This window comes from Henckelia pumila, chromosome 1 (genome assembly GCF_033568475.1).
Source record: "Henckelia pumila isolate YLH828 chromosome 1, ASM3356847v2, whole genome shotgun sequence".
NCBI lineage: Eukaryota > Viridiplantae > Streptophyta > Magnoliopsida > Lamiales > Gesneriaceae > Henckelia > Henckelia pumila.
Window position 1 is genome coordinate 108,092,851 of NC_133120.1, and position 16,039 is coordinate 108,108,889.

At 38.9% G+C, this 16,039-nt stretch overlaps 2 protein-coding genes across 2 annotated transcripts; both read left to right on the forward strand.

Annotated features, from left to right (window-relative positions):
• The first annotated feature begins 6,882 nt into the window (after positions 1-6,882).
• LOC140871937 (uncharacterized) lies at positions 6,883-7,998 on the forward strand. Its single transcript, XM_073274681.1, has one exon. The coding sequence runs from the start codon at positions 6,883-6,885 to the stop codon at positions 7,996-7,998; it is 1,116 nt and encodes a 371-aa protein (XP_073130782.1).
• Positions 7,999-9,896: 1,898 nt separating this feature from the next.
• Positions 9,897-13,938, forward strand: LOC140871944 (uncharacterized). Its single transcript, XM_073274686.1, has 2 exons — positions 9,897-10,247; positions 13,090-13,938. Exons 1-2 carry the CDS (start codon positions 9,897-9,899, stop codon positions 13,936-13,938), a joined length of 1,200 nt encoding a protein of 399 aa, XP_073130787.1.
• The last annotated feature ends 2,101 nt before the right edge of the window (positions 13,939-16,039 follow it).

Sequence of the window (16,039 nt, forward strand, 5' to 3'; positions counted from 1 at the left end):
GAAGAATCTCCAATGCAATGTACGACTAACTTCTTTAACCATTTCTCTCTTGCTTACTTTTACATTTTGCATGAAAGTTCAGTTTCCTATTTTCCCATCCAATTTTGATAAATTCTCTACTTACTGTTTTCCCTTTTTTTTTCCTTTATGCTTCTTCTGTCATATATGATAGTGTACATTTTTTTCCTAACATATTTGAAAGTACACACATATATCTTCTGTCATGGATATTTTTAGGCCTCTATGTCTTTGCTTCGTGTTAATGCCCAAGTCAAAATATTAGACTTTTATATGAACAAATACCTTTGACAATGGGCAAATTGAATAAGAGCAGAAACCTGAGTTTTGTACAAATGTTTAACGAATTGCTGTTTTCACTTTGTTCTTTTCATTCGCTACAGAATACAAGAAGAGTTTAGATGCTGAATGACTGCCTTAATTTTATTTCAAAAAATGCTTATCAAATAAAAATTTGCTTAACATTTAAAACCACACTTGCTATTCTCATATACACCCCCTTGACTTTTGGTTAACTTTGGCAGTGACCAGTAATAATATGAACTACTAGGAAAAAAACAAAACGAAACAAGAACATCAAAGAAAAGGTTAGACAAATAATAATTTCTCCTAATCATAAAAGGCCCATTTTCTTACTGGTGATTCTATGATACCATCAATAATGTTTGTTTCTGTGTTTTCCTACTGACTGAAGCAGATAATTCCAGTTCAACTCCATCCTAAAAAAAACTTGTATAAAAAAAGCACAAAACAACAAGGTATAAAAAGTACACACTATAAATCATTTTTACCTTTGACCTTTCATTATCCATCAATACAATTGAGATTACCTCAGCTATCCTTTAATTTTTATATACCAAATTCTTTTAAATACGCAAGCTCTCATTACAACTATTATTAGACCTAAAGGCTGAGTTTAACTTCTATTATAAATATTTCATCTCAACTACTTTCTTGCTGTTGTAGCAAATGATACATGGCCTAAATTCGTTGTTTGGCTTTTTCCTACCAAATAAAAGTATTTTATCTATCCTAGCAAACAATGGTGAAGCCAGGATTTTAAATCTATCCGGCTAATTTTTTTTTAACAAAAAACAAAATCATCCATATCAATTTGATACTTATTCGTTGTTTCCCATTTTTTTCCCTTCCGTTCATTTTTTAAAAAAATAATACAAATTTCGATTTTCTTGATCTTTTACATATCCAATTTCTCATTGTTTGGCTATCAAATTTTTAATTTTTTAGACTTTTAATTATATTTAGAAAAAAATTGATGTGTAAAAATTTTATTATCATCCATATAAAGTAAATTTTTTTTATTATAATATGTATTTTTTATTTAATGCAGACATCACTTGATATTATAATATTATCTTGAAGTCATGAACTTCAAGAGAGATGCATCTATTACATATTTTTGATTAATTATCTTTCTATTTTAAATTTTAATGATGTTAGTTAAAATAAAAGAAAGAACATTGTATAAAAGAATTTTAAAAATATAACATTTTTTTATATAAAAAAAAAATTGGGATATGGGAGTAAAACAATACCGATTACCGTCCCACATCATGATGAGTGATGGATCCATTTTATGGACCGAGTGGCTGTATAATTTTTTAAAAACTTTACAATAGCTAATATGGTATACTGAAATTTTAATTTTTTTAAACTTATGATGTGTTTTTTCGATAATTCTTCTTTTCTAATTCGCTGAGCTACAATGATTTGAAATATGATTAACTCTTTTTCCAACCTGAAATTTTAAAAATTACTTTGTATGAAGGATAATATCGTTCACCATAAAAGCATTAAAATTTTTGCAGTATTTAAATTAGTTGATATATGATAAACCCAAATTAACGATATTTTATTTTTTTAGTCCTAATATTATTAACGCTTTGCAAATACAAACAATATGATAAACAAAATCTTTATTTCAAAATTTTAAATAAAATAATAAACCAACACTCATAATATTGATGATGACTCACCTATTAATTTGGAAACAGAGAAGATAAATAAGACATTTGTCACAACCTGTTATGGATTATATACCGAAGCGATCATGACGATGATAAAATTGCGGAATTAAAACAATCATTAAGAACACCAAGATTTACGTGGTTCACCCAAAAATTAGCCACGTCCAATGAATGATACACAATCATTCATCTAAGTTGTCACCACCATTTTCCATGTGCACCTTCACATGATAACACACAATTCATCCACATGCCATCCAACATATGTCATCCAACTAATACTTTCACATGTTTTCAATAATGCACCCAACATTTCTCCCACTTGAAGACTTGATTCCAATCATGGCTTCACACCATCAGTGAAGCAACTCATACCTCCTCTGTTAGTTCAGGAGACCAACTGAAGTCAAACACAGCTTCAGTTTTTCAATGATAACACCAGTGATCAGCATCACATAACACCAGTGATCAGCATGATACCTCGGGAAACCATCATTATTCATTACACCATCAAACTTCTTGTACCACTGTCTTGGAGCTTGTTTGAGACCGTACAAGCTATTCTGAAGTTTGCACATCATTTTCTCTTTCTCTCTACTTCAAATCCCAATGATTGATTCATTTCTTCATCAAGCTCACCATGAAGAAACACAGTCTTTACATCTAACTTCTCCAGATGCAAATCTTCTTTTACCATCAATCCAAGTACAGTCCTGATAGTAGTTAACTTTACCACCAGATAGAAAATATCAGTGTAATCAATGACTTCCTTTTCACCTTTTACAACAAGGATTTCTTTGTACCGCTTGCTACCATCGTGTTCTAACCGGTACTCCCACTTGCTATGTAAAACCTTTTTACCTTCAGGAAGTTCTGACAACTCCCACATGTGATTGGATGACAGTGAATCCATCACATCTTTCATGGCAAACTCCCACTGTTTAAAGGTCTCATAAACATCTGATTTATTTTCCGAAAAATAAACACAGACCTTTCCTGCTCGAATCGTCAACAGTAGTGCCATAATATCTTGAGTGATCTCCAAGGGATGTCACAGGAGATGGTCCACATACATCATTATGTACGAGCTCCAAATCGCCGATTTTGGTTCTCTACCGCCTTTCGAAAAGCTCAACCTTTTCTGCTTTCCAAGAAATACAGCTTCACACAGCTTGTGTTCAACGATCTTTAATTCCGGTAGCTTTCCATTTGAAACAAGCATCTTCATTCCCTTCTCACTCGTATCTCCAAGCCTACTATGCCATAGACTTAATTAGCTCCAGCATCCACAACTGCTAACATGTCTATGCAACTGGAAGTCATATAAAGAGTTCCAGTTTTCGTTCCTCGAGCAACAATCATGGCTCCCTTGCTCACTTTCCAGGAACCATCACCAAAGGTCACTTTATGGCCTTTGTCATCGAGCTGTCCCACTGAGATCAGATTCCGCGTCAGTCTTGGTACATGTCTGACTTTATTGATTTTCCAGACAGATCCATTTGACATTTTCAACCGGACATCTCCCATACCAACAATCTCCAAAGGTTTTCCATCTGCCAGAAAAACTTTTCCGTAATCGCCAGCAATGTAATTATCAAATACATCGCGATTACCCGTGGTATGAGCACTTCACATTATTTTCAAATGTATTATTGTCTTTTTCATTTCTTGATTTGGATCCACCATGCCATCGGTTAGAGTTCTTTTCGCTAATTCTGCCTCTGCCCCTGTTATCGAGATTTAGGGCAGATGATGATGTCCCTTCTCCCGAATCCCTCCTTTGAACTTCTTCGCCAAGAATTCGATCTCTGACATCGTTGAATTGTAACTTTCCCTTTCCATCAGAATTACTAACCGCTGCCCGCATTGGCTCCCAAGCATTTGGTAAAGACGCCAAAAGAATAAGTGCTCGAATTTCATCATCAAATTTAATTTCAACCGATGTTAGCTGGGAAACAATCGTGTTGAATTCATTGATGTGTGCCGCCACCGAAGCACCTTCCTCCATCTTCAAGTTGAATAACTTTTTCATGAGGAACACTTTATTATTTGCTGATGGCTTTTCGTACATGTCCGACAAAATGGACATCATCTCCTCCGTGGTTTTGGCCTCCGCCACGTTGTGTGCCACGTTTTTTGTTAGGGTCAATCGAATAACCCCTAACACCTGTCGGTCAAGAAGCTCCCAATCATCGGCCTCCATTTTTTCCGGATTTTTTTCTCAATAGAGGTTGATGTAGTTTCTTGCTATACAGATAATCTTTAATCTGTAACCGCCAGAACGTGAAATCTGTACCGTCGAACTTATTGATTCCAGGTCCGTCATTTCCGGCCATCGCTTCTTTTGCCTTAAAAATTATAAAATCTTTTCTGATGTGGAAGATCAGTCAAAGCTGCAACCACAGAGCATACTCAGAATTTTTTAATCTTAACAAAATTTCAAAAAATCTTTTCTGATGTGGAAGATCAGACAAGGCTGCAACCACAGAGCATACTCATAATTTTAAGAAATTTTTCACCAAGGCTCCCGTACACAACCTTGCTTTGATACCAGTTGTTATGGATTATATACCGAAGCGATCATGACGATGATAAAATTGCGGAATTAAAACAATCATTAAGAACACCAAGATTTGCGTGGTTCACCCAAAACTAGGCTACGTCCACGGAGCTGCTGCAAATATTTTATAACCAGAGAAATATTACAAGTGTGTACAAAACACTATATCTCTCACACGATCCCAACCCCCCGAGTATTACCGAGAAAATATTTCTCTAACTCACACAAGAGAACACTCAAGAAAAAATACCAAGAAACTCTTTGTTTCTTTTCTCTCTTTTGCTCTCTCTAATCTAGGAAGCTTTGTATTTCTTCTTGTTTGGGATACTTGAATGAGGCAATGAGGAGCTTTATTTATAGGCAAGCTTGGCTCATGAATTGAGGAAGAAAATTAGCCACGTCCAATGAATGATACACAATCATTCATCTAAGTTGTCACCACCATTTTCCATGTGCACCTTCACATGATAACACACAATTCATCCACATGCCATCCAACATATGTCATCCAACTAATACTTTCACATGTTTTCAATAATGCACACAACACAACCTTCGTTGACTAAGCCCATCTTCAATACTATATAACTACATATATCAAATATAATATCAAATCCAACAAACTCAATTTGCAAAACATATCAAATGGAAAATAATACTTACTGTACTTGTATTGATTGTATACAATGTTATTATAATCAAATATTGCAGAAAGAAGTGGACGAAATGTTTGGATGGACTATTATCTTACAAAGAGTATTGCAGATAGAACCAAGTCTTTTTGTTCTGTTAGAGTTTGATGATATGTAAGGAGTTTGATGCTATCCAAGCAGCAAAGGCTTTCTGTTCTGTTGGAGTTTGATGTTATGCAAAGAGCTAAGGGAGAAGACATGTGAGAATATTGTAAACAATATATGAATAATTTTCTTACAAAATAAGAAAGTCTATATTGTACTAATATATATATATATATGTTTGTATGTATATATCTGCTCATCTTACACGTGATGTATAAAATTTGTAAGTTCTATTATTGTTGTACAATTTGACTAGCATTTGTTATTATTATTTTTTTTTACAGTCCAAAAAACTGTACAAAAGTACATAAATACAATAGGATCCAAATAAAACCAATGAAGAACGATGTATGTTAAAGTACAATAAATTATTTTTAAAAACACAATATATTCTCCTTATCTTTCCTATCAACCTGGGTGAAACTTGGGTAAACACCTCAATATTTGAGGTTCTTTTACCTAGTATATGGAAAAAACGAGCGAGATTTTTATTATTTTAATCTATCCTCGTCTTGTTTTCAAAAAATAAAATAAAATCTGATGCCCCCATAAATAATTGGGTCTGATCCGACCCGAACCCGACAACCCATAAGCAGGGAACGTGGGTCAAAAATCACCTACTATTGTTATGAGAACATGATTTTAGACATTACGAAGCTCATTCGATCATGTCTCATGTACCCATTCAAGTTAGATGGACCTATTCAAGACAAAGGGAAGAGCCATTGACTCAAGCCCTAGCTGCTGAGCTCACTGGGCCGAGCCCTATCTAGGCATTGTAAAAGCCCGACCCGAGCCCAATAATCCATATTTTTGGAAATATACTTTGAGGCCAATCTAGTCTTATTTTATGAGAAGCCTAGTCTGAGATGGCCCTGTTAGGAAATGAGCTCATGATTATAAATTCATGGGCTTGAGCCCGAACTGGTATGGTTGGAGCCCGACCCAAGCCCAAGAAGGGCCCAATATCTAGAACCTTCCAGTACTCTCGGACACATGAAGATCTGCAATAGATAAGGACAATATCTTATGAATCCAAGATTTGATATGATTTTAGACTCATCAATTAGAGTCCTACTCTAACACATGTTCTACCTTGACAAGGTAACCTACCCCTCCAAGCCACTATAAATACAGGTATGGTTCATGGTTTATCGATCATCTATTCTATTCACCTCTTGTTCACACGCTCACACACGCATATTCTCTTGTTCTTACTTTTAGTCAAACTCTTTCATTTTTGAGCACTGACTTAGGCATCGGAGGGGTCACGCCGAAACACCTTCGGCGCCCCCTAATTTAGCTTTTGTCTGTGCAGAGCTCCGTCGTGCCCGACCCGACCCGACCCGGTTTATTGAAGATTTGGAGATCCGCTCTACCAGACCGGACCCGGTGGAAAAAATCGACATCATCAATTGGCGCCATCTGTGGGAATTTGAAGGAAAAGAGTTGAGATGGCTGGCACGAATGGAGTAAATGCACAGGTGGAACAGCTAGTACTGCCGCCGCTGAAAGGGCTATGGCTGCAAGGGCACAAGCCAATCCCCCTCCCCCACCACCAGATCAAAGCGCGCAAGTGGAGGAGATCAAGAAATTGAAAGAAGAGATGGAGCTCTTGAAGAAGAAGCAGTTCGGGTACCTAGCCACACCAGTCCGGAATATTCCCTTCTCTGCTGAAATATTGGAGTCCGAACTCCCTAAAAACTTTAAGTTTCCACATGTGGGGGAATATGATGGAAAAGGAGATCCAGAAGAGCACCTGTCTCTTTTTGAGAATGCCGCACTGCTACACAAATATTCTGACCCGATCAAGTGCCGAGTCTTTCTCAATACCCTGATTGGGCCAGCACAACAATGGTTCAACCTCCTGCGTCCGGGGGATATTAAGGAATTTAAGGATTTCAGCAAGGCCTTTCTACACCATTTTTCTAGTAGCAAAAAACACCCTACGACCCCTCTCAGCCTTTTCGCTATCAAACAGCAAGGTCAAGAAGATTTGCGAGTATATATTCGTCGATTTAGTGCTTTGGCTCTTGAAGTACCTACTGCTACTACTGATCTGCTCATCAGTGCTTTCACCCAAGGACTTACTACAGGTGATTTTCTTAAATCCTTGATCAAAAAACCGCCGTCTACATATGACGAGTTGCTGGCCCGGGCCGAGAAATACGTAAATTTAGAGGAGATACAAGTTTCTCGATTGAATATGGGGATAGACAAGCCTCCAAGCCCAAAGAACACCATGATCCCTAACATGCCTTGGAAGAAGGGACCAGCTCCTCGACCCGAGCTGCTTGGACAATTCACATCCTTCATCCCTCTAAGGATGAGTAAGACGCAGACCCTGCGAATATGCGAAGAAAAAAGACTTCTACAAAGACCCCCATGGAGTGAGCAAGGGCCTCGCAGGCCAAAATCTGATAAGTATTGTGATTTTCATAATGAATATGGGCACATCACCAATGACTGTCGACAATTGGAACAAGAGATTGAGAGGATAATTCAACAAGATGAGGTGGTGAAAGATATATTGGTAGCGCGACAAGGAGGAAGGTATCGGCCCGAAAAAAGGGACCGGGATGGTCCAGACCATTCTGAGCAAAATAGAAGAGGTCATGGAACGCCCAACACTTGAAAAAATATTATGCATAGGTGCCTGGACAATCCTACTCCACTACCGAGCCTCATAACACAATGCGTTGTGAGTTATTTAATTACTTTTGTTTTTAATTTTGTTAAAAATATTAGCCAATTTATTTTGTTATTTTTCAAATTTTGGAAATATATTTTTTGAGTTATTAATGAAAAAGACATGTTTCTCAAAAGCCCGACCAGATCGGCAATAAGTAAACCCACGCCACTCGTGGTTATCTCAAAAGCCCGACCAGCTCGGGAATATGTAAACCCACGCCACTCGTGGTTATCTCAAAAGCCCGACCAGCTCGACAATATGTAAACCCACGCCACTCGTGGTTATCTCAAAAGCCCGACCAGCTCGGCAATATGTAAACCCACGCCACTCGTGGTTATCTCAAAAGCCCGACCAGCTCAGAAATATGTAAACCCGCGCCACTCGTGGTTATCACAAAAGCCCGACCAGCTCGGCAATATGTAAACCCGCGCCACTCGTGGTTATCTCAAAAGCCCGACCAGCTCGGCAATATGTAAACCCACGCCACTCGTGGTTATCTCAAAAGCCCGACCAGCTCGGCAATATGTAAACCCACGCCACTCGTGGTTATCTCAAAAGCCCGACCAGCTCGGCAATATGTAAACCCACGCCACTCATGGTTATCTCAAAAGCCCGACCAGCTCGGCAATATGTAAACCCGCGCCACTCGTGGTTATCTCAAAAGCCCGACCAGCTCGGCAATATGTTAAGCCATGCCATTCGTGATTCTCAAAATCTCGACCAAGCTCGGCACCTGCCATGCAAATCAAAGCCCGACCAGTTCGGCAATGTGTAAGCCCATGTCACTCGTGTCCTCCATCAAAAGCCCATCCGGTTCGGGAATGTTACTTGTACTTGGTTAATATAAGAGTTCTTACATGGGCTCGGATCTGACCAGACCACATGGTCTAAACTTCATACTTCTTTTAGACCAGTAGAGGGAGGTATTATTGATGCCCCCATAAATAATTGGGTCTGGTCCGACCCGAACCCGACAACCCATAAGCATGGAACGTGGGTCAAAAATCACCTACTATTGTTATGAGAACATGATTTTAGACATTACGAAGCTCATTCGATCATGTCCCATGTACCCATTCAAGTTAGATGGACCTATTCAAGACAAAGGGAAAAACCATTGACTCAAGCCCTAGCTGCTGAGCTCACTGGGCCGAGCCCTATCTAGGCATTGTAAAAGCCCGACCCGAGCCCAATAATCCATTTTTTTGGAAATATAATTTGAGGCCCATCTAGTCTTATTTTATGAGAAGCCTATTCTGAGATGGCCCTGTTAGGGAATGAGCTCATGATTATAAATTCATGGGCTTGAGCCCGAACTGGTATGGTTGGAGCCCGACCCAAGACCAGGAAGGGCCCAATATCTAGAACCTTCCAGTACTCTCGGACACATGAAGATCTGCAATAGATAAGGACAATATCTTATGAATCCAAGATTTGATATGATTTTAGACTCATCAATTAGAGTCCTACTCTAACACATGTTCTACCTTGACAAGGTAACCTACCCCTCCAAGCCACTATAAATACAGGTATGGTTCATGGTTTATCGATCATCTATTCTATTCACCTCTTGTTCACACACTGACACACGCATATTCTCTTGTTCTTACTTTTAGTCAAACTCTTTCATTTTTGAGCACTGACTTAGGCATCGGAGGGGTCACGCCGAAACACCTTCGGCGCCCCCTAATTTAGCTTTTGTCTGTGTAGAGCTCCGTCATGCCCGACCCGACCCGGTTTATTGAAGATTTGGAGATCCGCTCTACCAGACCGGACCCGGTGGAAAAAATCGACATCATCAATTGGCGCCATCTGTGGGAATTTGAAGGAAAAGAGTTGAGATGGCTGGCACGAATGGAGTAAATGCACAGGTGGAACAGCTAGTTACTGCCGCCGTTGAAAGGGCTATGGCTGCAAGGGCACAAACCAATCCCCCTCCCCCACCACCAGATCAGAGCGCACAAGTGGAGGAGATCAAGAAATTGAAAGAAGAGATGGAGCTCTTGAAGAAGAAGCAGTCCGGGTACCTAGCCACACCAGTTCGGAATATTCCCTTCTCTGCTGAAATATTGGAGTCCGAACTCCCTAAAAACTTTAAGTTTCCACATGTGGGGGAATATGATGGAAAAGGAGATCCAGAAGAGCACCTGTCTCGTTTTGAGAATGCCGCACTGCTACTGTGGGGACCTCGGGTTGCTAATCTCATCTTAGGGCAATCAAATATTAATAAACAATTAATCATAGCATAAAAGAATATTCAAACCAAGAGCTAAAAAAAAATTTTTTTTAATTTTTTTTTTTAAAATGAGCCCCTCGCTCGATCGGTAAAACTTGCCCGATCGAGCAAGCAACAATAACCTGCTCTCGGTCTGAACATTTTTTGGCCTCGCTCGATCGGTGAAATGTTACCGATCGAGCGAGCAACAAAGCTTGATTCTCTGTTTTTGGAAAATAAAGGCCTCGCTCGATCCGCGGGTTTTAACCGATCGAGCGGGCTCCAAATTCTGGAAATCTGCTGCAACAAATAGCTGTCAAATAATACACATGTATTAACAAATAAATCCTAACTCATAAATACATCAATTCATGAATATAAACTAGGATTTACCACATAACAACATGTACAAGATTCCTTGTTTTCTAACATGTTTGCATACAATACATTTCATCTGCTTAAAACCCGAGTCCTCACTTTCTAAAACTCTTCTTGATGCTATCCAAGCCAACTCTAGCTTGATCATGCCCCCAACCTGATGCAATGCACACATACAAACAAAGCAACAGCCGGATAGCTCCGGTGAGAATAAATCTCAGTATGAATAGCATGCATATACATCATTTAAACATATAAACTAATTCACATCTTGAATAAACATAACATGCTAGCATTTATAAACGCATAATCTAAACCATAGAAGTCTCTAGATTAATGCATAAATGCAATGCATGTGCCAAGGAATAGGCTAGCAAAGCTGATATCAATAAAGCTTGGTTCTTTGGGATCCCGAGGAATAAAATAGCTCTCAAACTACCAACACTCCCATTCGAGGCAGCATCAAGTATTTTACTCCTCTGACTTTGGTGCAACTATAGTGAGTCTTCTGGCTCTGAACATAAATCCATATTCCGTGCCATGAGTCAATCTGACTCTAGAAATAAATCTACATTCCATACCACTCACTACAGCTCTCCAAACGTCATCTGCACTCTAGGCAATGACTGCCCTCTGTGCTATTAAGGCTGGAGTTCAAGATGAATGCAACATAAGCTGTATGCATTAAAAGCTATAAAACACCTTGAACACTAGCTCAAATAAACCAACTAAGCAAAGCAAAGCATCTAATCACATAAGTATATCAATAAATCTGTAAACATCTCATAAAACATGTAAAACATGTTCAATACAGAAAATACTACAAATCAGCTTAAACAGGTAAACATTTACATAAATGTTCTGGGAAATTCAAGAAAATATCTATCTTGAATAATCTATCTCATTTATGTAAACTTAAACCATGACATATATACAAATAGACAAGTATGTGATTTTAGGCAACTCGATGAACAAAACTATTTCGAGTTATTCTGCCCAACTTATTAATGTCTATTCATACCTGCATTTCTGATTCAAATAACTGACACTCTGTCACTTCTTGATCAAATACAAGCTGTCCAAATCTGACATCAAATTCTGCTTATTTCAATCAGTGCTACTTGAAGGTATTCTTGATTCAACTTCAAACACTTCAAGTCATTCGAACTCGAACTCGTTGATTCAACTTTGATAATCTTCAATTCAAATCTGAAATAGATTATATCATATCTAAACATCAATTTCCAATCTGAATCGATGTTTCTTTAAAGCTGATACAGTTCAAATCTTGCTAATACAATCGGAATTCAAACCGACGTCGCAACTATTCGAGTTCGATAAATCTTTCGATTCAAATATCATTCTATCTTCATTCTAAACTCAATCTCATATTCAATTCATCCACTAAAAACTTGAGGATGAGCTTTAAGCATATATAATGAATACCAATTCAAAATCTTGAACCGGCGGCGTAACGATATGATTTCAATTGTTCCAAAAGCTTAAACACCAATATAATTACCACCTTAGCAAAATAATATCAACAATTTCAGCAGCCAATACACGTGACTATCATCCATAAAAATCAGATTTTTGAAAAATCTTTCAATAATCCAAAACATGTCCAAACGACGATCTTTTCTCTATCCGTCTTAGATATACTATCGTCGTATATGCTAGAACATGTTTATACAATCAAATCTTAATTCTAACAACAACTTAGAATTAAAACATGGTAGAACTTCATAAAACTTACGTCAAAACGTAGCACTCGAAGCTGTGATCGCAAATATACGATCAATCGGAAATTCTATCGGGCGAATTGAATTTAAGCGGGACTTAAAAAGGCAAAAATGGTTGAAACCCCTTTCTTTCATCCTTTCTCGGCCACTTTCTGGAAATCTGATGAATTTCCTTCTGATTACACGTTTTATTCAGCCACGTTTCAAGGAATTTGCAGTTTGGTCCCTGAACTTTGGCCTAATTGCAATTCAGTCCCCGGACAAGCGATTTAATTCAATTTCAATCCTAAATAATTTAAAAATATTAGAATTCAAGTCTAAACTCTAAATATTCTCAAATTAATATTCTTGGATTAAAATTAAATCATTTTGGACATTATCGCATTTTAGTCCCTGAATTTCTCAATATTTGCAAATTGGCCCTTTCTCGGATTCCATCCTCAGAATTCATTCTTGATATTTATCATCTTGGAATTCACATCTTAAATTCCATAAATATCAATTGCAAATATTTTTAATCTTTTAATTTAAGAATTCCGGATAATAAAATCTTAAAATCCGAAAATTCTCAAATTAAATATTTCTGACCCGAAATTGAAATTTCACATTTTGTAACTTTTTCAAATAATTACTTTCTCATATCCGGAATTTAAATCTTAAATATCGTCATTAAGAACTTAATATTTTCGGGCCTTACAGCTACACAAATATTCTGACCCGATCAAGTGCCGAGTCTTTCTCAATACCCTGATTGGGCCAGCACAACAATGGTTCAACCTCCTGCGTCCAGGGGATATTAAGGAATTTGAGGATTTCAGCAAGGCCTTTCTACACCATTTTTCTAGTAGCAAAAAACACCCTACGACCCCTCTCAGCCTTTTCGCTATCAAACAGCAAGGTCAAGAAGATTTGCGAGTATATATTCGTCGATTTAGTGCTTTGGATCTTGAAGTACCTACTGCTACTACTGATCTTCTCATCAGTGCTTTCACCCAAGGACTTACTACAGGTGATTTTCTTAAATCCTTGATCAAAAAACCGCCGTCTACATATGACGAGTTGCTGGCTCGGGCCGAGAAATACGTAAATTTAGAGGAGATACAAGTTTCTCGATTGAATAGGGGGATAGACAAGCCTCCAAGCCCAAAGAACACCATGATCCCTAACATGCCTTGGAAGATGGGATTAGCTCCTCGACCCGAGCTTCTTGGACAATTCACATCCTTCATCCCTCTAAGGATAAGTAAGACGCAGACCCTGCGAATATGCGAAAAAAAAAGACTTCTACAAAGACCCCCATGGAGTGAGCAAGGGCCTCGCAGGCCAAAATCTGATAAGTATTGTGATTTTCATAATGAATATGGGCACATCACCAATGACTGTCGACAATTGGAACAAGAGATTGAGAGGATAATTCAACAAGATGAGGTGGTGAAAGATATATTGGTAGCGCGACAAGGAGGAAGGTATCGGCCCGGAAAAAGGGACCGGGATGGTCCAGACCATTCTGAGCAAAATAGAAGAGGTCATGGAACGCCCAACACTTGAAGAAATATTATGCATAGGTGCCTGGACAATCCTACTCCACTACCGAGCCTCATAACACAATGCGTTGTGAGTTATTTAATTACTTTTGTTTTTAATTTTGTTAAAAATATTAGCCAATTTATTTTGTTATTTTTCAAATTTTGGAAATATATTTTTTGAGTTATTAATGAAAAAGACATGTTTCTCAAAAGCCCGACCAGATCGGCAATAAGTAAACCCACGCCACTCGTGGTTATCTCAAAAGCCCGACCAGCTTGGCAATATGTAAACCCACGCCACTTGTGGTTATCTCAAAAGCCCGACCAGCTCGACAATATGTAAACCCACGCCACTCGTGGTTATCTCAAAAGCCCGACCAGCTCGGCAATATGTAAACCCACGCCACTCGTGGTTATCTCAAAAGCCCGACCAGCTCAGCAATATGTAAACCCGCGCCACTCGTGGTTATCTCAAAAGCCCGACCAGCTCGGCAATATGTAAACCCGCGCCACTCGTGGTTATCTCAAAAGCCCGACCAGCTCGGCAATATGTAAACCCGTGCTACTCGTGGTTATCTCAAAAGCCCGACCAGCTCGGCAATATGTAAACCCACGCCACTCGTGGTTATCTCAAAAGCCCGACCAGCTCGGCAATATGTAAACTCACGCCACTCGTGGTTATCTCAAAAGCCCGACCAGCTCGGCAATATGTAAACCCACGCCACTCGTGGTTATCTCAAAAGCCCGACCAGCTCGGCAATATGTAAACCCGTGCCACTCGTGGTTATCTCAAAAGCCCGACCATCTCGGCAATATGTTAACCCATGCCATTCGTGATTCTCAAAATCTCGACCAAGCTCGGCACCTGCCATGCAAATCAAAGCCCGACCAGTTCGGCAATGTGTAAGTCCATGTCACTCGTGTCCTCCATCAAAAGCCCATCCGGTTCGGGAATGTTACTTGTACTTGGTTAATATAAGAGTTCTTACATGGGCTCGGATCCGACCAGACCACATGGTCTAAACTTCATACTTCTTTTAGACCAGTAGAGGGAGGTAATATTGATGCCCCCATAAATAATTGGGTCTGGTTCGACCCGAACCCGACAACCCATAAGCAGGGAACGTGGGTCAAAAATCACCTACTATTGTTATGAGAACATGATTTTAGACATTACGAAGCTCATTCGATCATGTCCCATGTACCCATTCAAGTTAGATGGACCTATTCAAGACAAAGGGAAAAGCCATTGACTCAAGCCCTAGCTGCTGAGCTCACTGGGCCGAGCCCTATCTAGGCATTGTAAAAGCCCGACCCGAGCCCAATAATCCATATTTTTGGAAATATACTTTGAGGCCCATCTAGTCTTATTTTATGAAAAGCCTAGTCTGAGATGGCCCTGTTAGGGAATGAGCTCATGATTATAAATTCATGGGCTTGAGCCCGAACTGGTATGGTTGGAGCCCGACCCAAGCCCAGGAAGGGCCCAATATCTAGAACCTTCCAGTACTCTCGGACACATGAAGATCTGCAATAGATAAGGACAATATCTTATGAATCCAAGATTTGATATGATTTTAGACTCATCAATTAGAGTCCTACTCTAACACATGTTCTACCTTGACAAGGTAACCTACCCCTCCAAGCCACTATAAATACAGGTATGGTTCATGGTTTATCGATCATCTATTCTATTCACCTCTTGTTCACACGCTCACACACGCATATTCTCTTGTTCTTACTTTTAGTCAAACTCTTTCATTTTTGAGCACTGATTTAGGCATCGGAGGGGTCACGCCGAAACACCTTCGGCGCCCCCTAATTTAGCTTTTGTCTGTGCAGAGCTCCGTCGTGCCCGACCCGACCCGACCCGGTTTATTGAAGATTTGGAGATCCGCTCTACCAGACCGGACCCGGTGGAAAAAATCGACATCATCAAAATCTATCCTCATCTTTATATTTGTAATTGTATTCCATCCATCTATAAAGATTCTGACAATCCTAATATAATATATGGAGGTCCTATTTGAATATGGAGGTTAAATTAAAAATCGATAATGCATGGTATTTATTGTGATTGTATTCGATCTAGACATTTTTTTTAAAGGAAGGTTGAGAATATC

Excerpts from the sequence above, each read along its gene's own strand:
- LOC140871944 (XM_073274686.1), top strand. The coding sequence starts at position 9,897 with ATGGCTGGCACGAATGGAGTAAATGCACAGGTGGAACAGCTAGTTACT. Across the intron at positions 10,248-13,089 it reads TGCTACTGTGGGGACCTCGG|CTACACAAATATTCTGACCC; the intron begins GTTGCTAATCTC and ends CGGGCCTTACAG.
- LOC140871937 (XM_073274681.1), top strand. The coding sequence starts at position 6,883 with ATGGCTGCAAGGGCACAAGCCAATCCCCCTCCCCCACCACCAGATCAA.